The sequence below is a fragment of the Cherax quadricarinatus genome, chromosome 28 (assembly GCF_038502225.1).
Source record: "Cherax quadricarinatus isolate ZL_2023a chromosome 28, ASM3850222v1, whole genome shotgun sequence".
Classification (NCBI taxonomy): Eukaryota; Metazoa; Arthropoda; class Malacostraca; order Decapoda; family Parastacidae; genus Cherax; species Cherax quadricarinatus.
In genome coordinates this window covers 12,360,670-12,377,236 of record NC_091319.1, presented here as the reverse complement: position 1 = coordinate 12,377,236, position 16,567 = coordinate 12,360,670, and the positions used below count along the sequence as shown (strand labels likewise).

Here is a 16,567-nt window from a genome sequence, read left to right as displayed (position 1 = left end):
GTGCAATGTTGTTAAGGTAACAACAGGAGAAGTAGGGTAAGTTGTCAGAGTGGTAGTGTGGAGGCAGCTAGCCAACCAGACAGAGACTGGCTGGCTCCACACTACCACTCTCTGAAAACTTACCCTACTTCTCCTGTTGTTACCTTAACAACATTGCACAGCTCCTGATGACGCACTAAGAAGTGTGAAAGTACTTGAGCTGAAGATTTCCACCCCCGTGGCTTACCTTGCATTGTTAACATCGTTAACACACACACACACACACACACACACACACACACACACACACACACACACACACACACATATATATATATATATATATATATATATATATATATATATATATATATATATATATATATATATATATATATATATATATATATATATATATATATGTACCTTTTAATGCTGGAGGGTCGAACTTGTGAACAAAGACGAGAGAGACAAGATTATACACAAGTACCCGACAATATTGGGTCAACAGCCTTTCACTAGCATCTAAGAGCATGTTTCATTATGTATTTCAGGCCTTGGACCGGGACCCACCGAGGGGAAGGGAAGTATGGAAGGTGCGTGTTCAGGTGAGAGATGCCCACGCTCACTGGATGCCCCAAGAAGACGATCTCTTCCTTTATCCTGGCTTACCTGGCGACTACAACCAGCCTATCCCTGCCAGAATCCATAGGGACGCCGACGACATCAGTGAGGGAGGACCGGGTGACACGCGATTGGAGAAGAGAGACGTTGAGTATCTGCAAGATCGAGAAAGATTTGAGGGTTCCAGCGAAGAAAGGGGAAAACAGTTGGAAGATGAAGAATCTTCAAGAAGGCTTCCGTCGATGGGGTTTACAGGAGGGCAGCGTATGCCAAGAGACAAGTCTGTGCAAATGCATTTTCCAGTATTGGCAAATAGCAAGCGGGGACGTGTAAGTGATTGGGAAAATTATGAAAAACTTCGAAGGCGAAGAAGAAATGCAAGTAACCAAAACATGAGGCAATACAAAAACAGGAACACTGTGTTCAGTATCCCTCCACAGCCTCGGAAGAAAGAATATAAAATTCACAGAGGCTTCACCAGGTTCCCTGAAAAAAGAGGGCAAGAGGAAGGGAGACTTCAATCAGAGAGACTACATAGCCTGTACGAAGAATCAGGTCATGACACAAAGGTTCACCCAAGAGGAACAGAAGGTGCTGATGGGCGGAGTACTCATTACCATTTTGAAAACACCGTAACAATGACAAGCGCAGAGCTTTCAGCTATATTTGCACAAAACAGTTCTCAGTCATCTAGCCAGGACTCAGATGGCTCTAGCAAGGCGTTCGAATCTCTTGGCAAAGACTATTCTAGTAATCCAATAGAACGGGGAAAGCAGAGGAGCCATCCTAGCTGTTCACATGTCTCTTCTCTAAATCCCCTACGTGAGGTAAGATCAAATAGAGATGATGTATACCCATTTACAAGCTCGCCACTGGAGCCAACTAAAGCATTTAACTCGTATGATCTTCCAGTTAACAGCAGTGAAAGGCGGGTCATGATAACCAAAACACAACACGTTAGCAATGGTGAGTCTAGACGAAGTTCCCTTTCTTCCTGGAGAACTACTGCATCGAATTCGAGTTTAAGACAAAATCTGAGGTTTCCTTTCGGCTTCGATTCAGCCACTGTGACCTCTATAATCAACCCGTCTTCGATCGGAAAAAGTTTGTACTCAGATTCCAGTATTGTGGAAACCGGAAAGGGAAACAGAGATAAGAAACTTAAGAGAATAGTTAGAAAATATCACAAGGCAAAATCAACATCAGTCAGAGATGCAGCTGATTATGCGAGAACTATGGATTCATTTCCAACTTCAGGAGTGAATAACCTTAAATTCACAACTAAAACTAAGCCGGAATATTCGAAACACACTTGGCTTTCAAATCCCGGGGAAAAATTCTCTACTTCATCTCGGAGTTTGGAGAATGCATCAGGTTTGAAAACGAAGCTACCTTCATTTGCATTACAAAAGTTTGTGCACGGAAGTCAAATGAATTTAAACTATGAAGAGACATACCGTAAAACATTCTTGCAGAGATATCACAAAGTTTATGGTACCTCTTCCCCAAGAAGTAACCAACTGGACCTGGCTTTCAGCAGCCAGAGAATCCCAGCAGTATCGTCTTCACTATTTCTTAGGAAAGGGAAGTCTCAGCTATTTACCGACAGACTCAAAACAAACTCCGAAATGATGAAAGGTAAAGCAAGAGAAATACAAGACACACTCACCAATAACAGTTCAAGGGGAAGACTCTTTGCAGACTCTCTTGCTGCGATGGGTCGAGAGTTCTTCTCAGAAAGCCACCATCGCAAAGTCTCCCGGGTTGCTCGGGGAGCCTCAGCTTCCGCTCATCTTCACGATCATTATGAGATGGACGACTTTGATGAAGGAGGTGGCGACGGCGGCGGTGGTGGCGGGGGAGGCTGTGAGGACGTCAGCGTGTTTGGCGGGGAAGTACAGAATAAGAACGCCACTGGAGGTGAAAGTTGGCAATCAGGCGTTGAAGAAAGGTGGGGTCGAGGCCGTGGGCGTGTGGGACGTGTGCACGTGGTGGAGACCGTGGTGACGGTGATGGTGAAGGACATCAACGACAATCCGCCCATCTTCCCCAACACCACCATGTTCGGCGAGGTTCAAGAGAATGGACCGATCGGTGAGTACCACCTCAAGTCTTTATCTTTCCAAACAGTCGTGTTTGTATCGCGTCATGGAGATTGCGTAATGTTTGACTAGTTGTGTTCATATGGGTTGAGTTATAGCTCCTGGCCCAGCCGCTTAGCTCTTATTAGTCATACCTATTCCTGAAAATGTGAATGGCTTTTGTTTGAACTATTTGTTAGTTGGGTTTATTCCACCTTCTTAGCTGTATCATCAGCGTCTTTAGCTGTTGTATGTGTCCCCTGTCTGCCACTCCATGCATCTCAAATGAAATGGTAAAAAATAAGGCAGAAAATGCGACAACTTACAGGGAAAAGGAGACAAATACGGAACTTAAGGACACGTTCATTGCAAAAAGTTTCGGTCTTGGGATCTTGATCACTTAGAAGTGACCAAGGTCCCAAGACCGAAACTGAGACTAAGACATCGTTTTCAGTCTATGCACTTGTTTCCTTTACCTTCAAACTAACTATCCATATTTACTCTGTCTATTCCGGTCTTGGACCTTGATCACTTAGAAGTGATCAAGGTCCCAAGACCGAAACTGAGACTAAGACGTCGTTTTCAGTCTATGCACTTGTTTCCTTTACCTTCAAACTAACTATCCATATTTACTCTGTCTATTCCGTGAGTGTGTCGTGTATCACTCTGGTCTTCCTCTCTTCTAGTGTTGTTAACTTCTCTAAGTCTCTCCTCGTAGTTCTTTTTCCACCAGTTCCAGCATTAATTTCCTTGCTAACTTTAGAATCTTCTGTATTTTTCTTTATGTACATGACAAATGCGGGCTCCATGCTGGTGCCACATACTCTAAGATGGACCTAAGTAGTGTATAATGTCCTAAATAAATAAAATTAAAACTCTGAGAGCAGTTCTCAGGTTGGCTGCATAGGCAGCTGAAGTTATATGGCTGGTGTGAACTTCTAGTGATATGCTCGTAGCGATGCTTACTTCCTGATCTTTTTCTTTCCATGTTGTCTCTAGCGTCACACCTCCCAGGTTGTATTCCACGTCTGGTCTTCTCATTTCCACCCTAAGTCTCATTGTTTTACAATCGTAAGGATTGAATTCCAGCAGCCACCTATTGCAAAATGAATTTCGTGCGTGTGTGTGTGTGTGTGTGTGTGTGTGTGTGTGTGTGTGTGTGTGTGTGTGTGTGTGTGTGTAAAATGCAGTATAATGCGATCTTTTATTGCTACGTTTCGCCTTGCGAAGCCACAAAGTGAAATATTCTAGTGACTTGATAAAGTCCACTGTGTGGGCGAAATGTTCTCAATAAAGGCTCGCATTATACTGCATTTATATTTATTATTCCATCGTGTAGGTATTTAATATCATTTATCTTACAGATTTGGTTCAACAATTTGGTTCAACAATTTGGTTTAACAATTTGGTTTAACAATTTGGTTTAACAATTTGGTTCAACAATTTGGTTTAACAATTTGGTTCAACAATTTGGTTCAACAATTTGATTTAACAATTTGGTTCAACAATTTGGTTCAACAATTTGGTTCAACAATTTGGTTCAACAATTTGGTTCAACAATTCGTCTCTTGATAAAATTATCGAAGTGAACCACTGATAAAACAGTAAATTTTAATGTTAATATGACTATGGTGGAACAAGTTATTTATTTACAAAACTTATATACTATATACTTCAAATTACATTATATTTTGAATTTGATGCTTGGGACCAAATAACTGACTTAGTTTTAGAATTACCAAAATTGCCGATAATTTTTTTTTTTAGAAATAATGATAACTTATTTTATATTATAGAAATCATCAGAACTGTTGAGTTTACTGTATAAATAATAAAAATTTCGGATTTGCTTAAATTAAAATTACAGTTTTTTTGGGGTGTATAAATCATCATTTTCTCTGCTGGGAACCATCCAAAAATTACTGAGTGTAAATATTATGAAACGTACAACGGGAAATATATCCCATACATCTCAAGGCTTCGTCATTAGGCCTGATATGGAAAGTATTGTGCACTCAGAATATTGGGAAGATGAAGTGAAGAATTCTCTGTATCAAGTTCCCGAGATTCTGCTGTGTCTGACAGGAATGTTGATAAATGGTTCAGAGAACCGACAAATTGATGAATTAAATACATTTGCAACACTTGGGTATCTTCATTGACGATGAAATCAGTCCATCAAGATTGGTGGACTGATGACATCGACTCGAGGCTGAGGGACTGATTACCTCAAACTCCTTCTGAACTTCACCATTCTTCTGTGTTCATGACTGATGAAGCCACTGTGTGGCGAAACGTACATGTGTCTAACTCATCAACTCAGAATATTCTATACGCAGCCTCAATAAAATATAGAGAAAGAACCAACCATACTATGGCATTTCTTCTGACGGTTAAAGCGCCATCGTATACAAAATAAATATGTAATGGTTCACTATTTTTAAGGGGGTAAGATTTAAATTTCTCTCTTTTTAATTATCTTACTCTATCCCCAGCCTGATTAATCAAGATAAAAGTTCGAGTAAGTTTAACAACTAGGAACAATTCTTCACAGATTTCTTCTTTTGCCACAGACAGACATACCCACACGCACACACACGCACACACACACACACACACACACACACACACACTGTTTCCTTAGTGATGGATTACCTCCTCCGTCCTCTTTTCCGGCTCCGACCAACAGCGCCTCGGTGATGGATTACTTTCATCTTTGACGGTGACCCAGCATTTCGTCTAGTCTCGGGCCCAGAGGCCTACCACTCTTGCGGTGTGGCGCTCTCTCATAGTTATCAGATGACGTTTTGGGAATGGTTGTCTACCGGGCCCAGACAGAGACTCCTCATCTTAAGAAGCTCAAAGTTGTTGTTTTGCAGAGACAGAATGCTCTCTGGCTCGAGTATTGACAACCATACTCAAACGTGGGAAGGCACATTCCATGCATCCAGCTGTGCATTAGGACTTCCCAATTATTATTAATGCTATTATTATATTCGTGGACAACGCTAAACTCACAAGAGTCATCAGCAGTGCATTTGACATAAGGGACTAAGCATTCTGAGGTTCTCCTCTTGAAAGCTTCGTCGAATCCTGCTGGATCTCTGTTGTAAGATGCTGCATATTTGCTTCTCTTTCTAGACTTACACATGCTTGGTGATACGAAGTGGTTCTTCTGCTGGATGAATGGAGTATCCCGTGCCGTTCTGTGTTTGAATGCAGGTCGCATTCAGGACTCTTAGTTGGATGTGACTGTGCTTAGGTAGGTTGGGTTCATACCCTGCTTTCCCTGGTATGGAGGCAGGAAGGAAGCCTGGATCTTGGCCAGGCAGCGGAGGTAGAAGGGCCCTCGAAAACCGTTACAGGTGAATCACAGGTAACTGCCCTCTGAATTTGGTCTGATATTGACCTTAAATTACCCAAGTATGTTATTATTGCTATTGAGTTCACGGAAAAGCGTTAAACCTGCAATTGTTTCATAGCACACGCTTTCGAACTTCAACATTACTGTGACGGGCTCTTGATTCAAGGAATGGAGGTTTCTTTCTCTTTCCTCTGATCAAACTTGATTACCTCTTATTCCTTACGGATTTGGCGCTTTCTTTTGAGTATAATACAATGTTGATGCTTCGAGGAACAAGAGCTTTGCCAACGGTTCGAGGAGAGAGAGAGAGAGATAGAGAGAGAGAGAGAGAGAGAGAGAGAGAGAGAGAGAGAGAGAGAGAGAGAGAGAGAGAGAGAGAGAGAGAGAGAGAGAGAGAGAGAGAGAGAGAGAGAGAGATCACTGGGTATCGCATTCATCATAACCGTAAATCCATCTCAGTATATTCTTGCCATGTAACAAGCCAGTCTTAAATTGTCACTGTGGTGAGCTTCACATTTCCCACTGTTCTTGTCCAAGATTGTCGGCTGTACTGGGTCCTTGTACACTGATCTTTCGGATTCCTACGTGCTCTGCTTGCTTTTTGTGCAAATTGTTTCAGTTTTCCTTGTAGGTAAACAGATACAGAAGTGCCTCTTGCATGTCCATGTCTGGCGCAAGTTTTGTTATGTTGTTACCAGGGCCAAGTTGAGGTCCCAAGTAATGAATGGGGGGGGGGATGCAAACTTCCAAGTGTAAATTTTAAGATGCATTTTCTTCGGAATAATGCTGTGTTGGGAGCTCAGTGGGCCCTATACACGAGCAACAACTTATACAATGATTTACAGAATGTAGGAATTTGACTCTACTCTTTCTATATAAATTATCACTTTGAGATAGTGTGTGCACCCCACCCACAGCTACCTTGGTGACTGAAGACAGTGTGTGTGCACCCCACCCACAGCTACCTTGGCGACTGAAGACTGTGTGTGCACCCCACCCAGAGCTACCTTGGTGACTGAAGACAGTGTGTGTGCACCCCACCCACAGCTACCTTGGTGACTGAAGACAGTGTGTGTGTACCCCGCCCACAGCTACCTTGGTGACTGAAGATCCTGCTCCTCTCTTCCCAGCCTTGTGTTCTTTAGAAATTATTGTATGTAATCACGTGGACCCCCGGCGAGACCGCGAGAAATTTGGAGTAATATTTTATTATATGCTAAGTGTTTTTTTTTCTCGCGTGCAAATCTTTACTGAATTGTAGTGTATTTGTAAGAACTGGTTTTAACTGGGAAGGATAAGAAAGGTTTGGTTGGCAGGGAATGGAATCCATGTTATATCTTTAGTTTATCTACAAGTATTCTGCTCTTTTTCTCTGTTAATCTCTCGTCTACCTACTTGTTTCTTTCTCATATATTTTCTTCTACGTAATTCTGCGGTATTTTCATGCACTGGCCAGGGAGGTATACCATCTTTTAATAGTGAAGAAGAGCAGGATGTGAGTGTGGGGGGGTGCGTGAGGCATTACGTAGAATGAAAGTGGGTAAAGCAGCTGGAACTGATGGGATCATGACAGAAATGTTAAAAGCAGGGGAAGACATAGTGTTGGAGTGGTTGGTATTTTTGTTTAATAAATGTATAAAAGAGTGGAAGGTGCCTAGGGATTGGCGGAGAGCATGTATAGTCCCTTTACATAAAGGGAAGAGGGACGAAAGAGATTGTAAAAATTATAGAGGAATAAGTTTACCGAGTATACCAGGAAAAGTGCACGGTAGGGTTATTATTGAAAAAATTAGAGGTAGGACAGAATGTAGGATTGTGGATGAGCAAGGAGGTTTTAGAGTAGGCAGGGGATGTGTAGATCAGGTGTTTACATTGAAGCATATATGTGAACAGTATCTAGATAAAGGTAGGAAAGTTTTTATTGCATTTATGGATTTAGAAAAGGCATATGATAGGGGAGCAATGTGGCAGATGTTGCAAGTATATGGAATAGGTGGTAAGTTACTAAATGCTGTAAAGAGTTTTTATGAGGATAGTGAGGCTCAAGTTAGGGTGTGTAGAAGAGAGGGAAACTACTTCCCGGTAAAAGTAGGTCTTAGACAGGGATGTGTAATGTCACCATGGTTGTCTAATATATTTATAGATGGGGTTGTAAAAGAAGTAAATGCTAGGGTGTTCGGGAGAGGGGTGGGATTAAATTATGGGTAATCAAATACAAAATGGGAATTGACACAGTTACTTTTTGCTGATGATACTGTGCTTATGGGAGATTCTAAAGAAAAATTGCAGAGGTTAGTGGACGAATTTGGGAGTGTGTGTAAAGGTAGGAAGTTGAAAGTGAACATAGAAAAGAGTAAGGTGATGAGGGTATCAAATGATTTAGATAAAGAAAAATTGGATATCAAATTGGGGAAGAGGAGTATAGAAGAAGTGAATGTTTTCAGATATTTGGGAGTTGACGTATCAGCGGATGGATTTATGAAGGATGAGGTTAATCATAGAACTGATGAGGGAAAAAAGGTGAGTGGTGCGTTGAGGTATATGTGGAGACAAAGAACGCTATCTATGGAGGCAAAGAAGGGAATGTATGAAAGTATAGTAGTGCCAACACTCTTATATGGGTGTGAAGCTTGGCTTGTAAATGCAGCAGCGAGGAGGCAGTTGGAGGCAGTGGAGATGTCCTGTCTAAGAGCAATGTGTGGTGTAAATATTATGCAGAAAATTCGGAGTGTGGAAATTAGGAGAAGGTGTGGAGTTAATAAAAGTATTAGTCAGAGGGCTCAGGAGGGGTTGTTGAGGTGGTTTGGTTATTTAGAGAGAATGGATCAAAGTAGAATGACATGGAGAGCGTATAAATCTGTAGGGTAAGGAAGGCGGGGTAGGGGTCGTCCTCGAAAAGATTGGAGGGAGGGGGGTAAAGGAGGTGTTGTGGGCGAGGGGCTTGGACTTCCAGCAAGTGTGCGTGAGAATGTTAGATAGGAGTGAATGGAGACGAATGGTGTTTGGGACCTGACGATCTGTTGGAGTGTGAGTAGGGTAATATTTAGTGAAGGGATTCAGGCAAACCGGTTATTTTATATAGCCGGACTTGAGTCCTGGAAATGGGAAGTACAATGCCTGCACTTTGAAGGAGGGGTTTGGGATATTGGCAGTTTGGAGGGATATATTGCGTATTTTTATACGTATATACTTCTAAACTGTTGTATTCTGAGCACCTCTGCAAAAACAGTGATTATGTGTGAATGAGGTGAAAGTGTTGAATGACGATGAAAGTATTTTCTTTTTGAAGATTTCCTTTCTTTTTGGGTCACCCTGCCTCGGTGGGAGGCGGCCGACTTGTTAAATATATATATATATATATATATATATATATATATATATATATATATATATATATATATATATATATATATATATATATATATACATATATATATATATATATATATATATATATATATATATATATATATATATATATGTATATATATATATATATATATACATACATATATATATATATATATATATATGTATATATATATATATATATATATATATATATATATATATATATATATATATATATATATATATATATATATATATATGATATATGGTAGGGGAAGTGGAATATTCAAACGGCTTCAGGAAGAAATCCAAATATTCTTCCTTGAAGCCTTTTTATCCACTTCTCCGAGGCTGTGGGTCCCACAATTTACACCAGAGGTTTGACCCCATCCTATTAATATATATATATATATATATATATATATATATATATATATATATATATATATATATATAAACACTGATCTCTGGCTGAAGGAGACTCGAACCTACGAACCTTAGGACAAGGTACGCAGTGCTTTACCAATCTATCCACACTGGACCAATACCTTGGCGTGCAGCATGCGCTACACGTTTTGATCCAAGGCAGCCAGCTTTCAGGAAGAAGGCTTACAGCTTTTCATCTCATCCCCTGCATGCATCAGCCTTACTAGAGATTTGAACAATGCAAGGAATTCGCGAGAGCATGCGAAATATACACAAATCTCTAGTAAGGCTGATGCATGCAGGGGATGAGATGAAAAGCTGTAAGCCTTCTTCCTGAAAGCTGGCTGCCTTGGATCAAAACGTGTAGCGCATGCTGCACGCCAAGGTATTGGTCCAGTGTGGATAGATTGGTAAAGCACTGCGTACCTTGTCCTAAGGTTCGTAGGTTCGAGTCTCCTTCAGCCAGAGATCAGTGTTTGTGTATATTTCGCATGCTCTCGCGAATTCCTTGTATATATATATATATATATATATATATATATATATATATATATATATATATATATATATATTACCAGTTGCTCTTGTTATGTATAAATAAAAGGACTCCAGTTTTTCTTTAACTTTTCATGGTTTTTTTGGTTGCGATTTTCTAGGAGATTTTTTTCCTCCTGCGATTTGCATAATGTAAACAGCGAAGAGAACACTGGGAAGCTGCAGCACCAGCTGAGGCCAGGATAGTGAGGTTGTTCTCGCCTCTACACACACACACACAGCCAGGAGCTTAGTCTCGATCTCTGCAACCTCAATTGGGTGAGTACACACACACACACACACACACACACACACACACACACACACACACACACACACACACACACACACACACACACACCCACACACACACACACACACACACACACACACACGAAAGCGTACCTTTCTCTTCTTACCTCAACACGCAGTTGCACTTGAGAACGCAGATACGCTCGCATGCATGCTTGCCCTAAAGCATATATACATGCACGCGAAATATCGAGTGCTTGCAGGAACGAAAGCACATTCAAATGCATGCTCTAACGCACGTTCTAATTCACAATTAAACGGATAATTAAACTCGCGATTAAGGGCGGTAAACCGCACCATCAAACGCACGATTAAAAACGCAAAATGAAACGTACTAGCAACTCATAATCAGATACACAATAAACGCACGACCGAACGAGATAACGCATTTACTTCTGAAAACAAACGTGAGCATATATACGCCACTCTAAAACATTCATCGATGATACTAAACGCTGAGAAAATGTAGAGATATTACATCCAGACTGGTCCCAGACCTATGAGGCAGAGGAATCTTAGGAGATAGAATTACGGCATCCCAGATACTGGGGGAATTAACAAGGTGATAAGAGTATGATATATAAGGGATTAGAGCACAGTGGCATATGTTGAATGGGTGGCAATCAGGATTGATCCTAGGAAGAAAAAGATAGCTCTAGATCCTTGGATCAAACACCATGCCCCCCTTTTAAATCGCTGAAGCACAGGAATCACTTTTATAGTGGGTAGGAAGCATCTACCCAAGATTGTCATATGAGTGTGAGACAGAAACCTGTTAAACGATTTGCACTCTGGCAGGAGTGCGAGTGTTTTTTCTGTCTCTGGAACATGTAAGATGAAATGCAACTTTTGCAAACTTATACATGTAAGATGACAGGTATCTCTTACAAACCTCTTCTTACATTCAGGATGATCTTATCTCTGCTTTCTTGTGTCTCCATTAGCAGTTGTTATCCCTGCAATATTTCCTTTCCAATTTAGGAGGTCTGGTCTGAGACCGGAGAGCGGGGGCGACGACTCTAAAAATCAAGCCAAGATAATCCCTAGCCAGGAGGGTGGAACTCAAATTATTTAGACGAATGAAGGTTAAGAGGTGGTGCCTAGAGCTAGAGTCTTACCTCGGTGTGCAAGATCAGGGAATGTGATCAGAATACATTTAAAGAAAACTGTGTTTTTTAGCAAAGCTCCAAAGCTCACCTTAGAGCGAAAGGTAATCTGAATATATGTTAGGTTTGAAAGCAGTGTCTCTCTCCCCAGCTCGTCACATGCTCACCCGGAGAACACAGACAATATTTCCAGTAATTAATTTAATGTGAGGCTGCCAGACAGAACACGTAGTGACATGATTCACATTTGTACGGTGGCATGAGGCTTAATTTGTCCTCATAACGTAATTACCCAGAAAGAGGAAGGAAGAGGGATTTGAGGTGTGTGTGTGTGTGTGTACTCACCTCACCTAATTGTGGTTGCTGGGGTTGAGACTTAGCTCCTTGCCCCGCCTCTTCGCTGATATCTGCTAGGTCCTCTCTCTCTCTCTCAGCTCCCTGAGCTTTGTCATACCTCGTCTTAAAGCTATGTATGGTTCCTGCCTCCGCTACATTACTTGCTAGACTATTCCACTTCCTGACAACTCTATGACTGAAGTACTTTCTAACATTCTTTTGACTCGTCTGATTCTGTGTGTGTGTGTGTGTGTGTGTGTGTGTGTGTGTGTGTGTGTGTGTGTGTGTGTGTGTGTGTGTGTGTGTGTGTGTGTGTGTGTGTGTGTGTGCGGGAAAGTGTCTGAGGATTCAAGATTCATAAAGTTTCGCCATTCTGAACCTAAGAGGCCTTTCTCCCCATCGTGTTTCTTTTTCTCTGCCGACACTCTGCCTTATTAACGGTCTCCCGCACCCTCTTCATCCCCCCTCCTCTCATGCACATCTCTCTCTCTCTCTCTCTCTCTCTCTCTCTCTCTCTTTCTCTCCTTCCCTCCCTACTTCGGCACCTGTCTCTATCCCTCGCATCTAACCTTCCCTCCGTCGTCTCCTACCCTCCCTGGTCTCTCTATCTTCCTCTCCTTTATCGTTTCTCCCGTCTCCACTTTCCTCTTTCCTTCTCTCACCTGACCTTCCTCGCCCGCCTCCGTGTCATAGAGAGATAAGAGAAAATAGATTAGGAAGAATTTTAAATACCAGCAATAGAGAGAACAAGAAGTCACATTTGTAAACAAAAAAGAAGCCTAGAAAACATTTGGAAATATTTTTTCACAGAGTTTTAGACTTCGTGAACACACCGGTGGAGGTCATGTGATTCTTCGTAGTGTTCACATCAATGGTCATGTGATTCTTCTTCGTGTTCACATCAGTGGTCATGTGATTCTTCTTCGTGTTCACATCAGTGGTCATGTGATTCTTCTTCGTGTTCACATCAGTGGAGGTCATGTGATTCTTCTTCGTGTTTACATCAGTGGTCATGTGATTCTTCTTCGTGTTCACATCAGTGGTCATGTGATTCATCTTCGTGTTCGCATCAGTGGTCATGTGATTCTTCTTCGTGTTCGCATCAGTGGAGGTCATGTGATTCTTCTTCGTGTTTACATCAGTGGTCATGTGATTCTTCTTCGTGTTCACATCAGTGGAGGTCAGGTGATTCTTCTTCGTGTTCACATCAGTGGAGGTCATGTGATTCTTCTTCGTGTTCACATCAGTGGAGGTCAGGTGATTCTTCTTCGTGTTCCCACCATTTTAGATCAGGTCATACGTCTTAGCGGTCATCCCGCGCCTCGCTCCCTCCACCTAGACAAACCTGCAACATATTATCCGCCCAAAATCTTATACATGAAGCAGTAATAAAACAGTACGCAAATAACCCGCACATTGGAGAAAGAAGTTTAAGACAACCTTTGGGTCCGTCATGGACCGAAACGTCGCGACTCAGCAATTGGTCAAACCGAAATGCCATCGAAAGCTTCTCTCTCTCTATCTATCTATCTATCAATCTTCCTCTCCTATGTGCGAGGTATTTGTGTATTATTCTAGTCACGGAATTGTGCCTTTTTGCTCTTGATAAAACAGTAAATTACACCAATTTAAGAAATATACACATTAACATGTTAATGTTGCAGTTTAAAAACTGTAGTGTAAAGCACCCTTCTGGCAAGACAGTGATGGAGTGAATGATGGTGAAAGTTTTTCTTTTTTGGGCCACCCTGCCTTGGTGGGAAACAGCCAGTGGGATAATATAATATAATATTAAGAAATATACTTCTAACCAAGTAGTTGGCGATAAGCTGAAATTGTAGCCAAAATTGAACCTTAATTGCAACATGCTGATATTTTACGCTGTCTGCAGCATAATATTTAAAAATATAAATGGATTTCAGGATCGAGAAGACAGAATGATGAAGATCATTATCACTCCAAAGACTCTCGTTAGAAAATAGAAGTTTGAGAGTGATATAGATATATGAAATATATGTTGATGTAAATAATAAAAATAAAGAAGGTACAAGAGGATATAATTTTAATTCAATTAAGAAACACCAGAAAAGTGACGATGGAAAATAATCCTTATATATAGTGGCTGATGGCTGGAAATATTAAAAAATTCAATTAAGACACAGTTGGGGGTTTTAAGGTATTTTAATCAGAAAAAACTTCGATTAGTTAACTAGGACTTTATCAGGTGTTTAAGTATCAGGTGTTTAAGTATTAAGTGTGTGTATATATATATATATATATATATATATATATATATATATATATATATATATATATATATATATATATATATATATATATATATATATATATATATATATATATATATATATATATATATATATATATATATATATATATACTAGAAACGTTTCGCCAGTCAGTGGCTTTTTCAGTCCAGTGCTGAGGAAGATGGAAGATGAGGACGAGTTTGAGGTAATCAGTCCCTCAGCCTGGAATTGATGTGTTCAGTCTATCAATCTTCATAAAAGTGTAGCATATATATATATATATATATATATATATATATATATATATATATATATATATATATATATAAATATATATTTATAGATATGTATATATACATATATATACTTACATGTGTATATATATATATATATATATATATATATATATATATATATATATATATATATTTATACATACATACATATATATATTTATATAATTATACATATATATATATATATATATATATATATATATATATATATATTTATATATATATATATACATACACATTTATAAATATATATATATATATATATATATATATATATATATATATATATATATATATATATATATATATATATATATATATATATGTTTCTTTTTTTTTATGATGGGGTCCACCTCTGGTGTAAATTGTGGGACCCATAGCCTCGGAGAAGTGGATAAAAAGGCTTCAAGGAAGAATATTTGGATTTCTTCCTGAAGCCATTTGAATATTCCACTTCCCCTACCACCCCATCTTTTAAACTGTTTTTTTTTACCAATAGGAATATTTTATTACATAATATGGCACAGAAGATTTAAGAGATACATTGTTGATATAAATGTGGCATATACGGTACATGTTGTTACGTGTATATCACCGATTATAAGGCGAAAATCTCATCCAGCTCCTCAGAGCTTGGGCGTGTGCCCAAAATGCAGCATGCATTACCCCTTTGAACAGCCGCACTGAGCCGCTGGAACAGAAAACTAGCCGCCCTGGGATCCCTAGTTACCCTGATGAGTCTTTTTCCCAGCTCCTTAAGGAAATTAGATGCACTCTTTCCCCATGAGCCAAGGGTCTCTGAGCCTATGGGAACAAACATATAATGATGGGCAAGTTCTCCATATTTTCTAGACTTTTGGGACTCCCTAAAGCTGGCAGCTGCCCCTCCTTCCTCCCTGGTGTATTGGAGATAGGTATCAGCCAAGGTAGATGCACATGTATAGTCCCACACCACCTGCTTCCCATCTGTCCAGGCTTGAAGGGTGATACCATCTGGACGCTTCTGGCTGCCGTCAGATCTGCATAGTTGGGGTGGTTCCCTTACTGCTGGGCATCCAGCTGTTGTGAGGCTCCTCCTGATAATGTTATTAACCTCCTCATGTCTTGCAATCTTTCCCTCGGATTTACGGCACACAAGACCATGGTACCCGAATCGGTCTGCTGCTTCACTGCCACAAATACACCTGTGTTCGGCGAGAATAGGGGCGGCAAGTCGAAGGGCAACACCGATGCGGATGGTCTGTGGGTCGAGGCATGTGCCAAGGCTGGAGTTGGGAACAGCCAACAGAAAGTCCCCAGCATGAGGGGCTCTCACTGCCAGCAGGCGGGCTCTATCCTTCCCTGACACACTCTGAAGCATCGTTGAGGCTATATTTTCCACTATTGGACCATCCCAGTGCGATTGTTTGTAGTTGTTGGGGGGAGCAGGTCTGGTTTCTGAGCCCGTTAGATTATCCCAGATAATTGCTCCGTCAATGAATTTTTGGTCCTGGGCTCCAATCTTGTCCCTAAGATGTTCAGGGAGAATCGCTGCTACAAGCTCTCTGGATGCAATACATATATATATATATATATATATATATATATATATATATATATATATATATATATATATATATATATATATATATATATATATATATATATATATATATATATATATATATATATATATATATATATATATATATATATATATATATTTATATATATATATATATATATATATATATGAGATAGACACACTTTCAAAGCAGTCCGCTTTGAAACTGGGTCTATCTCCTTGATTCAGTATAGAGAGCTTAGTAAAAATATATTAAATGGTACAGAAAAGGCAAAATACTCCTCCCGATGCTAGCACACAAGGTCGAGAACTGCCCTCCAGGAA

At 40.0% G+C, this 16,567-nt stretch overlaps 1 protein-coding gene across 3 annotated transcripts in view; it reads left to right on the top strand.

Moving 5' to 3' along the window:
* Nucleotides 1-16,567, top strand: part of LOC128693161 (putative neural-cadherin 2) — a 919,455-nt gene that overhangs the window by 671,347 nt on the left and 231,541 nt on the right. For all 3 annotated transcript variants that reach the window (XM_070089401.1, XM_070089402.1, XM_070089403.1), the window contains one exon: nucleotides 534-2,697. In XM_070089401.1, coding sequence (XP_069945502.1) covers nucleotides 534-2,697 — 2,164 coding nt within the window. The remainder of the gene's footprint in view (nucleotides 1-533; nucleotides 2,698-16,567) is intronic.